Source organism: Cervus canadensis, chromosome 24 (assembly GCF_019320065.1).
Source record: "Cervus canadensis isolate Bull #8, Minnesota chromosome 24, ASM1932006v1, whole genome shotgun sequence".
In the NCBI taxonomy this organism is placed as follows: Eukaryota; Metazoa; Chordata; class Mammalia; order Artiodactyla; family Cervidae; genus Cervus; species Cervus canadensis.
The window spans coordinates 47,335-66,862 of record NC_057409.1 but is presented as its reverse complement, the minus strand read 5'-3'; the positions used below and the strand labels follow the sequence as shown (position 1 = coordinate 66,862).

The following is a 19,528-nucleotide window of genomic DNA, read 5'->3' as shown; positions in this document are numbered from 1 at the left end:
TCTATAATCAATTATGGTTATATAAATCATCAGACCAAAATTAGTGAGAACAGACCTATTTTGCAAACAACTAGCCTTAATTTGGTTGTATTTGATAAAAATGAGGGTAACTTTAGGGAGAAAAAGATATTTCAAAAAATGTTAAATCCCAGTTTGTTAATGGAGGTCTGCATGTAGTAAGACTCACTTCTTGGATAGTTCTTTGCTGTTATGTGATATTAATGTAAAATTTAATTGAATTCTTAAAGAACACCCTAAGTTTGTTTCTGAAGCTTATCTCAGTAATCTATCTTTGGATGAAGATCAGATGCCTCATGACCTGCAACCAGGAGTGGAAAAAGACATAATTTAAGGGACTGTCTCCAACCTGGATGGAAGGACTTTTTTATCAGGTACTCTTAACTAGCTCTTGCACAATGAAACGGAAGGGAAATTAACTCTTAGATTAATTCCCACTTCCAAAGGCCCTGGATTGGTCTATAGAGAAGACAGCTGACCTGATCTCACCTTAATGATGCTCAAACAGGAGAAACTACACTACACCAGGATGAGAAGACAGCGACATCAGAGGTAGACAGCTTGCCCAAGATGCTGGATCTAATTCATATGATCATTTATAATGTTTTCTTGACTTCTTAGACCTTTGTATATAAATCAAATGCTTTTTTATCATAGGCCTGATCCTATGCTAGTTTTAGAAATCAATCCAATTGTTGGGTTTGTGGCCAATTACCTGTGTCTAGCTCTGGGTTACTTTAGCAAATTTCTCTACTATAAGGCTCTAACTGGTTGGCCCTGAGAAAATTCACTTAAAAAAAAATTATAGTTGTATTCAGGTCACTGTGATATTACTAGATGGGATCCCCTCACCGGGCCAATTAATAATGCCTGCTCTGACTCTGGCCATAAATTTGAGCTTTTTTCTATTACTCAAGCTCAATCAGAGCAGCAAGAAAAGTTTCAGCAAAGGAGAAAGAAATCTCCCACAATTATGAGAAGGATTTATATAGATAACACCAGGCTATGGTAATTTAGGTTTAAAGTCTCCTCTGTGTTGGAAACAATTAAATCATACTAAGGATAATCAGTCTAGTAACACTAGAAAACTGGGCTTATGTGCCTTATAGACGGTGGTGCCAATGTATAATTTCCCTGAAAGATAAAGATTCGTACAGGGTGGACTAAGTCAGACGACCTGGGATATACTGGGCTACATCTAATGGAAGCTCTTAAGTCTTACTTGTGACTTTACTAATACTGCTGACTATGTTCTTTATATTTCACCTGTTTTACAAAATTGCTGTTTCTTACACTGCCAAATGTGTGACTGAGGCCTCTGATAGAATAATATATAGTTCCCTATGAGATCAATGATGATAACAGTGTAACTCTAGATATGAGAAAAAGCAACAAGAGGGAATGTTTTCCTGGACCAAGAGGCTAGTAAGACAGGTGGTCCAGAGAATTTTGGATACTGTTTAATGACTTAGTCCAGTAACAGCACATTGAGTGGCCTGTCAACAAAATCTTTGCCAAACCTGAGAATGGACATTCTCAGCACCATGGGATAAAATAGTCATGAAATGCCCCCCTCAAAATCATGGTCAAGTTTGTGAGCAAAAAGGGGCTCTGCCAACTGAAGATTGACACTTGCCACCTGCATCTACAGAGAGTAAATCATGGCCACTGCAACTGCTGACTTTCAACGGCCCTGAAAGGACCTCAGGAATGAGGCACTCTGTGCTCTAAAAAAACCTGGCAGAACAGGCCTTCAGATAGTTAGATCTTTTCAAGAGATTTTATGAGTCCCAATTCTTGCATCTTCTCATACCTAGAGAAACACTGACATCATTAATGGTGACATCTGCTTTGGCTATTAAGGAAAATTTTACAACTAAAAGTCAAAATAGAGTACTCAGCTATGGTTCAGACATCCTGGGGAATAACCAGGTGTTACTATGGGTGTAATTTCAGACTAGACCTTGTATTGCTAAACACTTGAGTTTTCTGAGTCGTGTCAGGCTTAGATGCCACCATTCTCAAAACAACGTCTGCTGGAAGCTAGTAACTTATACCTTACTTTTTATAAAACTAGGCAACTGGCCACCTGGCTAAAAGTCTCCCCGAAGTGCCAGGTATAGACTGGGTTTCAGACCTATTCTTCTAAAAAAAAAAAAAAAAAAAAATTTATTTTGTCTACTAAAATTCCAGTTATCCCTCTCCCTCCTCCAGCTACTACTAATTGGGTCTGTTACAACAAAATGGCAGACCAAGAGATTGAGATTTTAATCATACAAGGCTCAGATCTAGGACTTGGAACTCAGGAATACTTCCAATTCAGTGTCTCTTCTCCAAGCTGAGGCAGTCCTATGCTCCATTTTGACAGGAAGTTATCACAGTCATAGTTGCCCTGTTCCCTAAATTAAAACTGAACAGGACTCTGTGGGGTGGCGATTCTGGAGTACAGATCTGCTGTGTGTTCTCCATTTCTTATCTGTAGGATATAGGCTTCATTCAGCCTCCTTGACCTTCCCTGAGTTCCAAAGGGTGGATTCAAACAATTGCTAATCAGGGAAGGGAGGGAATACAGAAACAGAGGAGAAACAATCAAATGGTGGTACAGCCTTGAGACAGGGTCCTAGTTCCTACTCAAAGAAATATGCATAACAATGTCTTTTGAGTTCTTCTACAGAACTGGAGCCCCCACCCAGGTGGAGGATGGTAACTTCAGACCTAACACAAGATTCCTGGAGCACAGCTCTGTTGCTTCACCACCAGCCAATCAAAAAAAAAAAAAAGTCACAAACCCTGCAGCCCTCACCCCAAATGTTGCCTCCTGTTTCTGGGGACCAGTGATGACCATCCTTTTAGGTCTCCTGTTTGGCCCCTGTCTATTTCAACTCTGAGAGGCGCCAACAGTTTCAAACCAAAATGCTGTTATTACAAGAGTGAAAGCTGGTTTCAGATATGGAACACCCCAACTTAGATCAGGTAGAGAGAGACTTCTGCTCTGCTAGGCAGACCTACGCCCAGGCACAGCAGGAAGAAGTTACAGAAGAAAGAGACCTCCGCCCCAATTCCCAAGAAGCATCTTGAGTATGAAGTCTCTCAGGGGGGAGTTGTTAGGGGAAGCACACTGATTGAAACCGCCCACCCTGGCCAGGCACCATAGTAACCATTTGCATGAGTTGTTTTATGACAGGAGATCCTGATAAGGAATACGGAACTAATAAGCCACCACCAACCGGAAGAGTTCGGGAAAGGTCAAAAGGAGACACCGCGTGTCCGTCCACTTCCCAGAATCCCTCTCGCTAGCATCCATCTTGGCTGAGTGATGCGTGCGCCACCAGGAAAGACTCTGAATTAGAATGATTGGCCAAAGACCACCCGGAAACTAATCCCATCACCATAAAACCCAAGACTGCGAGCCACGTGGCAGAGCAGTTCTCCTGGGTTCCCTTACCCTCCTGCTCTCCACCCGGGTGCCCTTTCCCAATAAAATCTCTTGCTTTGTCAGCATGTGTCTCCTCGGACAATTCATTTCTGAGTGTTAGACAAGAGCCCAGTTTTGGGCCCTGGAAGGGGTCCCCCTTCCTGCAACAGATTCATTCAGGGTTGAAATTCTTACGAAATCCACGTAACAAACAGACAAGAGAGCAAAGGAGATCAGGGTGGTTGCAAGGGTGTTGTTAAAGTTATGGATCATGAAAATAAACAGGGTCAAAAATGAAGAAAGGAGAACTATTAGGAAGTAGAAAAGTCAATGGCCTGGTGGTGCTGAAAAGCTGGAACGACGCCGCAGAGGCGCTGGTGAAGTCTGCAAGCTGACTTTTGCTTTCAGGCACGCTCATTCCCACACAGGCTAACCCTGGACATCTCCTAAACAGGGAAAGGGGTGATGTTTAGCTCAGAAGGTAGAAAAACGTAACAGCTTTGAAGCCACAACTAGGTTCACATCTCTGCTTCACCACTCGCAATAAGCGTGACAATGAGCAATTCATTTACCCTGAAACTACGTTTTCCCTTCTTCAAAGTGGGAGAAAAATATTATCGTATGATGGTGAGAGGACTTGAGATAATGCTCGTAAAGCGGTTAACACAGTCCCTGGCACACAGGAAGCGCTGAACACGTAAAAGCTGTTACTTTTACATTTGAAGTGTAAAACTTTCAAGGAAGGGTTGAACGCTTCCTAACCCAAGGACATTTCTAAGCGCAGTCTGTTTCACAGACCGGCTGGATTACTAGGCGCATGCGCGTGTCCGCGAGCTACTCCTAGGGCGGGCGCTGCTCATGCGCCGGAAGTTGCGCTGGGAAGCCAGCGCGGTCGGTTCCGCCCGACTCTAACATGGCGGCGCCCTTTCTCTGTTCAGAAGTGCCGTCCCGCCTTCTCGCGGCCGTGACGCCCCTCACGCTGCGGTGGGGTCCGGGACATGGCGGGTGAGGGTGAGCAAGCATCGGGGCCGGGGGTGGGGTGGGGGTTGTCCCAGGAATCGGGCGGAGGCGGCGGAGGATGGGGCGCGGCGGGACGCCGGGGACGGTTTTGTGGGGGAACGGAGGGAAGTGGACTGGACCGGAACCGGGACCGAGGGGACCCGGGACTGAGGGGGCCCCGCACAACGTGAGGGTGCAGGGCGCTGCCCGGCGAGCGGGCGGGCCGGACTCGTCGTCCGGGTGAGGCAGCGCGAGTCGCCTCCGGGCGGACACCCAGCTGGTGGCAGCTCCGCCCCCGCCGCGCGGCTGTCACCGCCCCTCGAGCCGGCGCGCCGCCGGGTGGGTCTTCTGAGGCCGCGGGCTGGCGGGCTGCCGGCGCCGCGCCCTTTAGCCGGCGGGGTCGAGGACACGTGCCTGCGAGGGCCTGGAGGAGCTGGTCCTGGTGGAGACCGATGCTGCCCATATGGGATCATATCATTCTTTCGTTCGGTCGGCAGACAGTGGTTCAGCTCCTCGTGGATTCTGAGGATGGAACGAGTGACCCAGACCGGCGTCGTGGTTACAAAGTTCGGCTGTGGAACCAAGCAGCCGGGTTTGAATCCTGTCTCGGTGCTTGCCAACTGTGTCCTTAGGCACGTTGGTTCCTCACCTCCTGCCTCAGTTTCCTCATTCTTAAAGAGAGTTGAGAATGAAATCTGCCTCCTAAACCGATTATAAAGGTTCAGTGAGATAACAGGGGTAAAGTTCTGAGAAGGCTTGCTGGCACAAAGTAAATGCTGTGTGTGCTTGTTGCTGTTATTTTTTGTATCATCATCATCATCACCCAGAACTCAGAAACTCACGTGGGAGACATACAGAAACGTAGGCAATTCTGATCTGATGGAAGAAAAGCAGAAAAGTTCTTGCTCTGGAGACACTGAGTAGAAGTTTAGGTGAATCCAGGAAGGCTTCTATTCCCCAGGAATCAGAACTGAAGGATGCTTGGGAAGTGCAGGCAGAAAGAGTATTCTTAGTTGAAGATGGAATGTGTGAGAAAGCTGCCTGGGGACAGAGATGAAAGAGACTAGTCTATGGTCTGGTCCTCAGGGGTCTTGTTTTGGGGAAGGGAAGCAGGCATGGGGCATGAGGTATCCTTAGTTCCCCAACCACGGATCCTGTAGTGGAATCTCCCCTAGGAGGCTTTTAAACCTAGCTGTGGACTTGCAGTTTTGGGTTAGTGAGGACACATTTAAGAATCAGATTTGTGGATTAGAAAGATCACTCTAGTGAAGACTAAAGGGAATGGCCCTGGAGGCCCGTTAAGAGGCTGCTAGAACTGTGGCAGTGAGAGATGACCATGGCCTTGAGTTAGACTAGAGGCAGAACGTGGGGAGAGATGTGTTGGAGGTAGACTTGACCAAAGTTGGTGATGACTTAGATGGGGGATTTAGTGGCTGGGGGAGAGGTCCGGGTTGGCTCCGAGTTTTTGACTGGTGGATGTGATGCTGCTCGCTGGGGTAGGGAACAGAATGGGGAGGGGGTTTAAGGAGGGAAGACAAATTTTGTTTTGAACATGTCTGTAGTAAATGCAGTAAAACATTCAGATGGAGCTGTCCTGTGGTGATCTAGCATCCATCATAGGTCTCTACAGTTGTGGGAAGGGACATGTCACCGGGGTGAGGGTCTGGAGTGAGAAGCACGGGATCTGGGACATTCCAGGGGAATGCTAGTGCTGCAAGACTACTTGGGCACAGCCTCGTTGCTTTTGCTCATCAACCTTGTGCTGTGCCTTTTGGTCAGCAGGCTTTCCTGAGTGTAGGGGGCTTTCCCGAGTTTAGGGGGCTTTCCTGAGTGTAGGGGGCTTTCCCGAGTTTAGGGGGCTTTCCTGAGTGTAGGGGGCTTTCCTGAGTTGTGGGGACTGGGACTAGGTTTATTCATCTTTGTGTTCCAGCTCTCCAGCAGAGGGTCTGGCATGCAGCAGCCCAGTGACAATCCAGTGTAATATTTATTGAGCACTGACTTTGTTGTGCCAGGCTCTGCGCTCAGTGCTCTGCATTTGCCTGTGTTTGGTGGATACAGAGCAGCTCTTAGAATCCCACAGGTTCTCATCAGATTTTCCACTTGGTTTTTGATTCAGGTAATGATCTGGAGGAGGAGAGCCAAGCTGGAGTTTCCCCCGTCAAGCCGTCCAGAGTAGCCTGGGCTACTTGGAAATCTGAGGTATGTCTGTTAAGACTCAAGGATGAAACAAACCAGGAGGTCAGTTTGTCCGTCCTTCTCTAGGCGCAGCGTGATTCAACTCACCTTTTCAAGAAAACTTTCTTTAAAAGTGTACAGTAATGACAAAATCCTAGGTAGTTTGGTTAGGAGAATGTTGATAACGTTGTCGTTTTGCTGACAAAGATCTTGCTAGGTTAATCCCTGGGCAGTGTTCACACCTTGTTTTAATTACATACAATCTAAAATGCTCCAAAATACAGTGGTTGAAAGGAAATAGAAATTTATTCCTGTCCCTTAACAGTCTGGAAGTGGGCAGTCCAGAACTGGTCAGGGCAGCTCACTCTGTTCTGTGAAGTCATCCAGAAGCAAGGGTCCATTGATCATGTGGCTCTCCTTGCTCAAACCCAGGCTTCCATCTCGTGGACTGAGCAGGCTGCTCTGGCTCCTGCCACTGTGTATGCACTCCGTATGGCAGAGAGAGAAAGACAGAGTAGGGAGCACATACCCTTTCCTTTTAAGGTTCTAATGTTTAAATATACATATTTTTGTACAGTGTGTCCCCAAACCCCTGCCTCTGGTGTACAACCAAAGGAGGAATCACGACTGTTCCAGTGCTGGAGGGAAAGCTGGCTGAGAGCACCTGCTCTGTCCCCAGTGTGACTGGATTGCTGACTCTGACAGTAGGCCCGAGGGAAGTCCACTCACTGGTGAAACCGGGTGGGGTGTGTTCCTCAGGCCTCCGGGCCCCTGAGGCAGGCCCCTCTGGCTTTGAGTTGTTCATGTTGCTTGGGCCCAGCGAGTCCAGGCTTGCTCACACAGCTGGTGTTTTCTGTGCTTGACGTGTCTACACTGCACTGGGGGCTCAGGCTGTGGAGATGAGGGAGCTGGATCCCTGGATCAGGGCGCTCTTAGCCACATGGTAATCATGGTATGTGCTTCCCAGGTGGCTTAGTGGTAAAGAATCCACCTGCCATTGCAGGAGATGCAGGAGTGCCCCTGGAGGTCAAGAAGTGATCCTAGAGGAAGAAATGGCAACCCACTCCAGTATTCTTGCCTGGGAAATCCCATGGACAGAGGAGCCTGGCAGATTACAGTCCATAGGGTCAAAAAGAGTCAGATACAGCTGAGCACGTGTGCAATCACAGTACAGTGTCGGAAATGCCAGCAGTCTCTTCAGAAGTTGTGTGGAGCACAGAAGGATGACTGATGTTGGAGGGCTCTGTGAGGTGGTGAAGAGTCACAGTCCACGACGTGCTTTATTTAGTCTTTGAGTCCACAGTTGGTATCTAGTGTTACCATGTGTTAGTTAGGAGAGGATGATCTAACAACAACCTGTGAGGGTCAAGAGAGAAAGCGTGCAGAATTGAGGAAGAAAAATGCCTAGGATAGGAAAGTGAGTGACCCTCTCAGGTCTGACCCGGTTCCTGTCCTAGGTAACTCTTGGCTGCGTCTGTGTGCTCATGCATGTCTGTATGTGTGTGGAGGGGAGACATTTTAAAGGGTCACGTGCCTTGATTTTGTTGCACATAAACTGAGCCTTCAGTCTAGAATGCTGAAAGGGCAGCCTCTGTGGACAGAGCTTCAGTTGGGACAGTTTGCCACAAAAAAAACCCAGTCTCTGCCATCCTGGAATTCCCCCAAGGATGGTGCCACACGGGTGGCATAGGTTCTCAGACCTGGTGTCTGGCAGGGTAACGGACACCACCAGAGGAAGGGACTCCAACCTCACAGGAAATGAAAACCTCCAAGCACATTTTGTGCACAAAGCATATCATCCTAGAGACCGTAATTTACCATAATCTACTTTCACCAGCCACATTTTTCAATGATTGAAATAATAGAGGTCACAAAGAGTAGGCATTTTAGCAGCGAGTGATTTTGGCGTTTGCTCCAGGTGTCTGGCCCTCTCAGAGGTCCTCGTGGGTATCAGTAGCTTAAGAGTCTGAGGGCCGCCTATGGTTGACCTCAATGATGTAGTCACAGATGGTACAGAAGGCCCGGACATGGGCTCTTACATTCACACCCGCTTGTTAGGAGTTGGAGAGGTCAGCCTTGAGCTTCAGAGGAAGGAAGCGGGGGCAGGGTTAGAGCTGAGAGTTGCTCATTCGACTCTAAAGAGCAGTGTGCAGAGGCTCAGAGGTGGCACTTCCTGCTGGGAGTCTGCCGAAAGCAGCCCTGGTGGGTTCATTGTCACCTCAGAAATGTACTCAGCTTCTGGTCTTAAAAGCTCTGGCAGTAGAACCTGTTCCCCCTACCCCACCCACCCCACTTCCTCTACTGACCCGATTCATCTAAGCAGTACCTTTCCTGTCCTGAGTGGAAGGCTCCAGGGCCCAGTGGGAAGTTGTCTCCAGCTCAGAAGCCTGGCTGCTGAAGCATTTCTCATCTCTGTAGTCTCAGGGCTGGGTGGGCCCCTGTCAGAGACTTTCCTGGTTGAGTATAACTCAGTCAGTGGCCCAAGTTAATGCTTCAAGTCACGGCTTAAAGTCAGAAATAACACTGGTTAATTCTGTAAGCTGTCTTGCTGAATACTGAGTAGATAGAAAAGAGTATGTAGCGCCTGAAGGGTGAGCATGCAAGGAGCACCCGTACACCCGCCACCGAGTCCACACGGAAGAGTGCTGCCTTTGCCTCTGCAGTGCCTGCCCCTCCCTGGTCCCGCCCCACTCCCACCCACGGAATCACGGAGTTCGCTTTTACTGTTTTCATGCTTTTCTTTTTTCTTTACTGTTTTTCTGGTCCCGTGGCTTGTGGGATCTTAGTCCCCTGACCAGAGACTGAATCCAGGCCATGACACTGCAAGTGCTGCGTCTTAACCACTGGATCGCTAGGGAATTCCTGTCTCTTGCTTTTCTTTAGTTTTACCACATGTGTTTGTGTTGCTAAAGAATGTCACTTTATTTAATTTTACATGTTTTTGAACTCAGTACATCATCTTGTTTTTTTCAAGGTCTAAATTTTTTGCTTAACGTGTTCTTGAGAGTAATCCATGTTGCATATCGTTTTCACTGATCCATGTTCTGTTGTGTGAGAATTTACGTATCCTTTCTATTTTTGACGGACATTTATTCCCAGTACTTTGCTGAGACAGACAGTGGTACTATGACCATTCCTGGGCGCGTGTGTGCAGCCTTCAGGATACACCCCAGGGAGGAGGACTGAATCCGAGAGTGTGTGCCCCTGCAGTTTGAATAGAGTTACACCAGGTCATTTCCAGAGTGGTGTCCCCAGTTTACAGCTCAAGGGACAGTTCTTCCCACTTCATGTCCTCCAAACAGCGGTATTGTCAGATTTAAGCTTTGTACTAATCTGTTGGAAGCTCAGTGATAGCTGCTGTGGTTTCGGTTTGCATCTTCATGGTTATCAGTGGGTTGAGCATCTTTTCATGCACTAATGGATTGTTCAGCTTTCAGCCTCTCTGAAACAGCTGCTTAAATCTTTTCCCTCATTGTTTTATTGAATTGTCTTTTTATTATACAAAGACCCCCCCCCCCCCCCCGCCCACAACCATCCACTTCCAGTTTGTGGCTTGTCTTGTCAGTCTTAATATTTTTTAATGAACAGAAATTCTTAATTTTAATGTCATCTATTAACTTTTTCTTAATAGTTAGCACTTCTTATTTCTTTTTAAGAACTTCCTCCCTACTTCAAGTTTATAAAGGTATTTCCCCATATATTGTCTTCCAAACATTTTATGATTTTTACCTTTTACACTAAAGCCGTTAGTCTGTTCATAATAATTTTTTATATGGTTTGAGATAGGAGCTAATTTTAAAGTGCCAGTATCATATAAAGCCCAGCAGTCCTTGTGACTATGAAGTGTTTTTAAGTGTGGCAGTGAAATAAGAAATAGTTTTTTCTCTTTTGTCTTTTGAGTCCTTCTCTACTTTAACTGTTCCTGATCTACAGCCAGCATTGATAATTAAGTCTCCTTCTTTTCAGAAGACTAACCTGTTATGTAAGCTAATCCTGCATGTGTGTGTGTGTGTGTGTGTGTGTGTGTGTGTGTGTATGTGTGTGTGTTAGTCACTCAGTCGTGTCTGACTCTTTGTGATCCCATGGACTGTAGCTCACCAGCCTCTTCCATGAAGTTCTCCAGGCAAGAATACTGGAGTGGGTTTCCATGCTCTTCTCCAGGAATATCCTACACCTATCGCCCTCTAACTCTGCATGAGCCATATTTCACATCTGCTGCTGCTGCTGTCACTTGTCGTGTCTGACTCTGTGGGACCCCATAGACTGCAGCCCACCAGGCTCCACCGTCCCTGGGATTCTCCAGACAAGAACACTGGAGTGGGTTGCCATTTCCTTCTCCAATGCATGAAAGTGAAAAGTGAAAGTGAAGTCATTCAGTCGTGTAAGACTCCTAACGACCCCGTGGACTGCAGCCTACAAGGCTCCTCCATCCATGGGATTTTCCAGGCAAGAGTACTGGAGTGGGGTGCCATTGTCTTCTCTGTATTTCACATCTATTATCTTTTAATTTTATGCTAGTCACATCCTGATGCTTAACTTTATGGTACTCTCTCAGCAAACCTCCCCTTTTAATTTGTTTTCTCTTTTGCATTATGGAAAGAAAGCCTCAATGCAATCTACAAAAGACAATGGCCCCAACTCCTGTGACTGCCTGCTGGACCCAAGTTACTGGGCTCTCTGATGCTAGCCTATTGACTATTTTGAAGCAATGCAAAAAGAAAGAATATAGGGTCCTTATATGTTTGCTCTTTATCTCCAACCTCTGACTGTGAGCCCCAGCTGTGTGATCCCCTTGATTCCCTATCAGGGGAGACACTGTTCTTGAGGCACAAGTCTACTGTGTTCTCTCCTCTTCCATCTTATGGATTAAAGCCATCTTCCTAGTTCCTCCAAAAAACATTTCCACAAAGGTATAAGGTTCCTATGTTCTTGTTCCTTTTTGCATTGTTTCAAAACAGTCAATAGGTTAATCTTCTGAAAAGAAGGAAACAGTTATCAATGCAGACTGTAGATTAGGAACAGCTAAAGTAGAGAAGGAATCAAAAGGCCAAAGAGAAAAAACTTTCTTCTTATTTCACTGCAGCATAAACAATAGCTTTCAAGTTTCTGTAGTGGGAGATGGCCACAAGGAGACAGGATTTCTTCATGCCCTAGTCCTGTTACTACAGTAACCAGAGCCTTAGGGTGACTTCTAGTCCATGGTTTCTTCTGGCACATGCCAAAGCCTGTGGCTCATTAATCCTTGTTTTTCTTTTTTAAAGTTAGTGTTTACTTTTTTTGGAGGGTAGATGACTTACAGTGTTGTATCTGTTGGTGGAGAGATTCTTCATCAGTTATCCCTATACACATTCTGATTCATCTTTGTTTTTTTCACATATACATTATAATAGAGTGTGTAGTACACTACCCTTTCTAAAGTAGGTCTGTGCCAATTCTATATTCTATATGTATTTGTGAGGATAAATGAATCCCAACCTCCTAATTTATCACTTCCACCCACCAGTCTCCTTCTGTAACCATGTTTGTTTCCTGACTGTGTGTGTATTTCACTTTTATAAAATAGCTCATTGGGATCAGTTTCTCCTTCTGAAGTACTTCACTTACTATGATTGTTCTAGTTCTAGATTATCCCTGCAAATGGCATTATTTTTTCATGGCTGAATCATATTCCATTCTATACATATATGATTTCTTTATTCATTCATCTGTCCATGTACATTATGGTTACTTCCATGTCTCAGCTGTTGTAAATGCTGCTGCAGTGCATGCTTGTGTGCGTTCAGTTGCTACTTCTATCTTGCAAAACCCAGACAGTCCCCATAAGACACTCAGTCCCCTTTCCCCTCCCTCAACCCCTGGCACCCACCATCCTGCTTTCTGTGTCTATGGAGCTGATTGTTCTAGGTGCCTTGTATGAGTGGACTCAAATATCATTTGTTCTTCAGTTTCTGCCTTATGTCACTGAGCATAATGTCTTCAGAGTCCATCCACACTGTAGCCTGTGTCAGAACTGCCTTCCTTTCAAGCTGGACAACATTCATTGTGTGGATAGACCACGTTCTGTTTGTCCATTCTTCTGTCGAGGGACACACAGATTATCTTCATTCATCTCTCACATCTTGTAGTATTTGTGGAATGAATTCAGAAAGTCCCATGATCTAAAAGTCATTCACCATTAACTATTTTATAAACTTTTTTATTTTGGAAACCATCAAAGCTCAGAAGAAAGGAAGAATGCATGTGAGCTTCACTTGTGTTTAGGAATGAGCACTTTAGGGTATTCATTTTATTCTGTGTGTGTGTGCTGTGCATGTGTGTGCGCCTGTTGGCGGACACGTGCTGTTTGTGTGCACGGTGTAGGTGCACAGCGCTTGTGTGTGCAGTGTGTGTGTGTGTGTGTGCTGTGTGTGTGCTATGTGTGAGTGTGCTATGCGTGTGTGCTGTGTGTGTGTGTGCTATGTGTGAGTGTGCTATGCGTGTGTGCTGTGTGTGTGTGCTATGCGTGTGTGCTGTGTGTGCTATGCGTGAGTGTGCTATGTGTGTGTGTGCGCCTGCTGGTGACACGTGCTGTGTGTGTGCATGGTGTAGGTGCACAGTGCATATGTGTGTGGCCTGGTAGTGTGTGCGTGAGTGTGTGTGTGTGTGTGTGCTATGCGTGTGTGTGCGCCTGCTGGTGACACGTGCTGTGTGTGTGCATGGTGTGGGTGCACAGCGCTTATGTGTGTGGCGTGGGAGTGTGTGTGTGTGTGTGTGTGGTAATGGGTCATGGGGTGGGGGCTTGGGGCCCGAGGTGGGCAGGCGGGCACAGGTGGGAGCTCCCCGCAGGCGCTCTGCTCTGATGGCATCTATGCCCCACATCTGCCCACATTCTCTGTTTGGATGTAGCACGGTGCCCTGTGGTCATCAACCCAGGCACGAAGTCACTTGACCAGGAGCCTAGGAGGTGTCAGGCCCACCCCTGCGGGGAAGCAGTACCTGAGCGCACTCCATCCCTAACTGACCAGCAGGATGGATGGACCCGCTCTCCCTGCAGACCCTGCAGGACTGTCCTGCCTGGGTGACCCAGGCAGCGCTTTCTGCTGGGAGCCCAGGACGCGGTAGCTGGGCCACTTCCAGTCTGTCCTCACAGGATGCTGGGTTGCGCTCCACCAGGTTCCTGGCTCTCCCTGGGCCCTGACCACCACATGGCCGCAGAACCTGCTCACAGTTTTGTTTTGCCCGCCAAAGTATTTAGTGACAAAGCTTTTGTTCCGTTTCCTGATGTGGGTGAAGTGTGGAGCCAGTGATGATTTCTTCTTCAAGAAAGGTATGTTCCAGTTCTCACACGCAGGTGAGCCCCTGTCCAACGATGAGAGACTCGGGGGTGTGACCTGTGCCTCCTGGGAGCGCAGCCCTAGGAGACTTTGAACCTGGCCAAGTTCTGTCTACATGGTGGATTCAGACCTCTGCAAGTCCTGTCTACACTGATTATGTTTAGATGAGACCGTGTTCTTCTACAGTGAGGACATTTACACCTGGCGGGGTTCTCTGTGCAGTAGGACGTGGAGACCTGGGTGCAGACCCGGCCTGGCCTCTGTCTTGGAAAACTCCGTGCCTGTGCCTGCATGTCAGTGCTCAGAGGTCTGGGGTCTGGAGCTGAGGTGGGCTTCTCTGGGTAACCGTGGGGTTCCATGGCCCTCCCGGGGGTCAGTGCTGAGGCAGGGCTCTCAGTCTTTCCCTCTGACACGTTCACCTCCCCAGGACTCATCGAGACACAGATAGGCTACCTGGTTGTTGTCGTTCAGTCTCTAAGTCATATCCAACTGTTTGTGACCACATGGACTGCAGCACGCCAAGCTTCCCTGTCCTCCACTATCTCCTGGTGTTTGCTCAAACTCACGGCCATTGAGTCGGTGATGCAATCCAACCATCTCATCCTCTATCGTCCCCTTCTCCTCCTGCCTTCAATCTTTCCCAGCATCGGGGTCTTTTCCAATGAGTCAGGTTTTCCCATCAGGTGGTCAAAATATTGGAGCTTCAGCTTCAGCGTCAGTCCGTCCAGTGAATATTCACAGTTGATTTCCTTTTGGATTGATTGGTTTGGTCTCCTTGCAGTCCAAGGGACTCTCAAGAGTCTTTGCCAACACCACAGTTCAAAAGCATCAGTTCTTCAGTGCTCAGCCTTCTTTATGGTCCAGCTCTCACATCCATGCATGCCTACAGGACAAACTACAGCTTTGACCATATGGGCCTGGCTTGTTTACACATTAGGGGCCTGCCGACCACAGCCATGGTGCCCTGACCAAGGGAATGTGTGACCCCAGGTAAGGGGGTCTGGGAACTGAGTCTCACCCCATCTGTGTGGGCCAGAATCATGTGCAGAGGGAGATCAGCTAAGAAAAAGAGGGAGACCAGCTAAGATAAAGGGAAGAACACATGTGAGCTTCACTTGACTTGTGTTTAGGAATCAATGCTTTACAGTATCATTTTATACAAGCCTGTGCCTATTTCCTCTTTACCCCTGAGCAGTTCCCCATCCCTGGGGCTCCTGGAGACTCCTCAGGTTAGCCACCTGGTAATTATTCCATTCACCAGCACGAGCATGGGGAGAAGGGAGCAGGTTTATCTGGGCAATTGATTGCAGGGCACATGGACCAGCAAAAAGCCAATGAGCAGCAGGTGAGGTTGCAAATATGCTCTCCTTCCAGTAGACGTCCATACTCAGTAGAGACCAGACCTGCCCCTCCTCTTCCAGCCCAGCATCTGGTGTGTTTTCACAGAATCTCAGTGGGACAAAAAAAGACCGAGACTGCCAGCACGAAGGTAATGTGTTCAACATTATTATGATGGCTGTAAAAACAGTTAATATCACACAGAATCGAAGGGAATGTGGGAGAGCAGGAGGGGGAACCTGGGTCCCCAGTGAGACCCTCTCAGCAAAGCTAGGCCTGGATCAGGCTTGGAGGGTGTGACTGAGAGTTTTCTGGACAGGATGCCACATTTAGAGGGCCTCCTGCAGTGTAGGTTTCAGGGCTATAGAGCAACTAAGTGCAGAGCATAGTGGCTGAGCTGATGGCTGTGGATCCTGCAGGCTGAATGCTGAACCCTGAATGTTGGAAGCTTGTCTGGAGTCACAGGACGTGCTTGCTCTCTCTGCTGAGACGATCATAGTGGGGACCCAGGTTCCCCCTCCTACTCTCTAGCAGCCATCAGACTGCAGCCACTCCCCACAGAGAGCCCTGAGGAAACTCGGGAAGGAAAAGACAGGATACTGACCCCAGATGATGAGGTGTGTATCAAAAGGAATAATTTCAATGAGATGACTCTCGCATCTTCCCATACATAAAAAGTGCTAGATTCCTTACCTTTAGATGCTGCCTGCATTTTTGAAATCCTAAAAGATTCTTTATGAAAAAACTTAACTCTCAACACCTAGATTATAAATATTTTTATGTCTACACATATGAAGTAGACACTTTCCAAAGAGCAACAAAAGAAGACAAATCTCAACATTTGGAACACTGGCACCAATGGTGGACACTTCCCAAAAGATGTAACTGATGCAGCAATTAGAACAATCATCGCCCCTTTTCCCATAAGATTGTGGAATGGACACTGAGAGTGGTGAATTATTACAGGGAAGAACAAAATCTGACTGCATGTTGAATGTTTTACTTTAACCTTTGCTTCCTGTTGGTTTGTTTGCTACAGGGATACTGTCCATACATAATGGCCTGCCTCAGGAAACCCCGCCCCTCTGCCTTTGTCCAGGACCTGTCCACCTGTGGATGGCTACAGGAAGGGAGAAAGTAACACATCTCCCCTTGAGACTGGCCATTCCAGGAGATATTTGCCAGATGAATGGCCTTTTTACTTTACTTCATCACCTCCCAGCTCTGTGTTCTATAAAAGATACTGACATCTAGACCCTGACAAGATGGTTTCTTTGAGATGTTAGTCTGCTATCTTTTCAGTCTGCTGGCTTTCCAAGTAAAGTCATATTCCTTGCCTCAGCACCTCACCTCTGATTTATTGGCCTGTTGTGAAGCATGCAGAGAGAGCTTGGACTTGGTAACAATCCCACATGCCTTGCAGTCAAAAAATCAAAACATAAAATGGAAGCAATATTGTAATAAATTCAATAAAGACTCTGAAAATGGACCATATAAAAAGATCTGAAACCAAAAACCAAAAGGAACTCAGTGGTTGTCTGAAATACTTAAAAAGGAGTTTGTGCCCCTCTTGCCCATACTGCCTGAAGCCACACTGGACAGTTAGGCCCTGTCCATTCAGGACACACTTTCCAGACCCCAGGTGGAGGTGCTCTGCCCCCAGCGCCCACCTGGGTCTCAGGAGTAGAAGAGACACAGCCTGGGGGGTCTCTTCTCTGGTCCAGGGGAGCATCACACCAGCCACCCTGTCTCCCTGCCCATAATAAATAAGGAGGGTTGTCGGCACCTGGGCGAGTGATGTTGTGGGCACCTGGACTGCCTCGTCCTTGTGATCTGATGTGAAGACAACACAGGAGAACCAGCCAAGAGGGATCCAGGCAGCAGTGAACCCCTCTTCACAGGGACCCTGTGAGGCCCAAGACTCACTCTGCCCACTCTGCTCTGACTTTTGGGACCTGGCCTTTGTCATTCTCTGGGCAGGAGGTGGAAAGGACAACCTGGTCTCTCTTCCACCTCCTGAGACCCAGGTGGGCACTGGGGGCAGCAGCACCTCCACCTGGGGTCCAGAGAGGTTGTCCTGAATGCACAGGGCCTAACCGTTCAGTGAGGCCGGTCCTCGTCCACAGTGCACTGACCTGCTGCAGGGTCTCGGGTTCCCTGGCATCCAGCTCGCCCTTCGCCAACCCCAGTTGGTGTCTTGGGACCCCCTTGCTGGCAGGCACCCAGGAGGTGAAAGCTGCATGCCCAGTGAGAAGGAGGAGAAGCCGGTGGGGCAGGGGTCCAGCATGCAGTCCAAGGCCCCTCTGCTCCCCCAAGAACACCCAGCCCCACCTGCCATGGCCTTTCTCCTTTTTAGTGTCTTTGTGGCTGATGTTGCCAGACACCTTCCTCTGGAAGAGAAGGCTCCATGACCATGGAAGGGGTGGAGGAGAGGAGGCGCTGTAGCCCTAAACCCAGGGAGCTTGAGGACTAACTTCCCTGAGCCCTGAACATACTGCCTGTTCAATCTGTACCAACAGAGGCTGAGATGCAGAGAGATCCTCTGTGGAAAAACTTTTCACGTTCAACAAGGGGACCAACTGAGGCCAAGATCTGGGCAGATTCTCTGTGGAAACACCTTTCTGTCCAACAAGAGAGGATTTGTTAACTCACAGCTGAACCCTGAGACATGGGGCGTGCTGTAACTGTGGAGGCTGCAGGGAACGTGTTTGAGAGGCTTTTTCCCGGGCGGCTCCCCTGAGGCCCCTGGAGTTACTGGACCCAGAGGCGGAGCACTCGTGCTTCTATCCTCACTGCAGGCCAGACGGTGCCCCCAACCACACAACCCTGCTCCTCCACCTCCCTGAGTTCAAGAGAAACCCCCCAGCCATGAGGCCAAAGCACAGTCTTCTGGATGAGCAGAGCAGAGGCTGGTGGGAAGCGGGGTGGAGGCTGAAAGCTTTTGTAGGAGAAAAAGATGCACTTGTGTTCCCGTGTGTGGTGGCCAGATGCTGCACTAATTGGTGTTCCCCACACATTTATGGGTTGGTTTTAGTTCTGGAGAAGGCAATGGCAACCCACTCCAGTACTCTTGCCTGGAAAATCCCATGGGAGGAGCCTGGTAGGCTGCAGTCCATGGGGTTGCTAAGAGTCAGACACAACTGAGCAGCTTCACTTTCACTTTAATTTCTGTATTTTCTAAATTTCTTTTGTTTTAAACAGCTGCATATTATGAGAAAATTTTTGCAATCAACCACGAGAACTTACAAAATAAGATCTTTTTTTTTTCTTTTGCTAAAATGTTACAGTTTTCTCTTGGTGACAGATGAACCTCCTACTTTTAAATGTTCATTTAATCGGCTGCACTGGGTCTTAGTTGTGGCATGCAGGGTCTTCAGTTGCGGCATGTGGGATCTAGTGCCCTGACAAGGGATTGAACCTGGCCCCTGTGTTGGGAGCTCAGAGTCTTAGCTTCTGGACCAGCAGGGAATGCTGCAACCTCCTACTTAAAAAAAGATTATTTATTTACTTTTGGCTGTGCTGGGTCTTCGCTGCTGTGCAGGCTTTTCTCTGGCTGTCGGGCGTGGGGGCTGCTCTCTCGTTTCTGTGCTGAACTTCTCCCTGTGGTGGCTGCTCTGGTTGGGAAGCACGGGCTCTAGGCTCTTGGGCTGCAGTAGTTGTGCACGGACTTAAGTTGCTCCATGGCACGTGGGGTCTTCCCAGATCAGGGATTGAACCCGTGTCTCCTGCATTGGCAGGTGGATTCTTAAACCCAGCACCACTGAGGAAGTCATTCCCCTCCCTGCTTCCTGTCAACCTCCTACTTTAAAAAAAGACTAAAAACAACTTGTTTAGTAAGTTTTCAGGAGTCTGAGCTCTGAGGTCAGTGTCTGTGGTGTCATTCTCCCAAAGGCCTCAGACACCAGTTGGGCTCATGAGTCTGGCGACCAGGGCAGGTCTGGCGGCTGAAGACAGGCTTGGCCTCTGGAGCTCTGCCCTCACCGACTCACCCAGGGTCCCTGAGCCCCAACAGCCAAGCAGAGCCGTGCACAGGCGGGGCTGGTACAGCCGTGGGGCCGCCGTGGTCAGGGTGGAGCGTGCGGCAGAGGCAGCTGGCTGTCCGTCCCGTGACTGCTGGTGTCCTTTGTGCCCGTGCAGGGCAGTCATGGTGTCAGGTGAGGCCTGGCCGCTGTCGTAGGGACAGGATGGGACCTCATACAGCTCACATCCCCACTCCCCATCCCCCAGCTCTGCTTCAGATCATGGCTTGTGGCTGCTGGCACCTCCCTGG

At 48.3% G+C, this 19,528-nt stretch overlaps 1 protein-coding gene across 1 annotated transcript in view; it reads right to left on the bottom strand.

Annotated features, from left to right (window-relative positions):
• Window positions 1–4,407: 4,407 nt before the first annotated feature.
• Window positions 4,408–19,528, bottom strand: part of LOC122426732 (histone-lysine N-methyltransferase PRDM9-like) — a 31,462-nt gene continuing 16,341 nt past the window's right edge. Inside the window, exons 11-13 of the mRNA XM_043445853.1 lie at window positions 19,248–19,426; window positions 17,394–17,494; window positions 4,408–5,004 (exon numbers count right to left, since the gene is read on the bottom strand). Of these exons, the coding sequence (XP_043301788.1) occupies window positions 4,408–5,004; window positions 17,394–17,494; window positions 19,248–19,426 (877 nt within the window). The remainder of the gene's footprint in view (window positions 5,005–17,393; window positions 17,495–19,247; window positions 19,427–19,528) is intronic.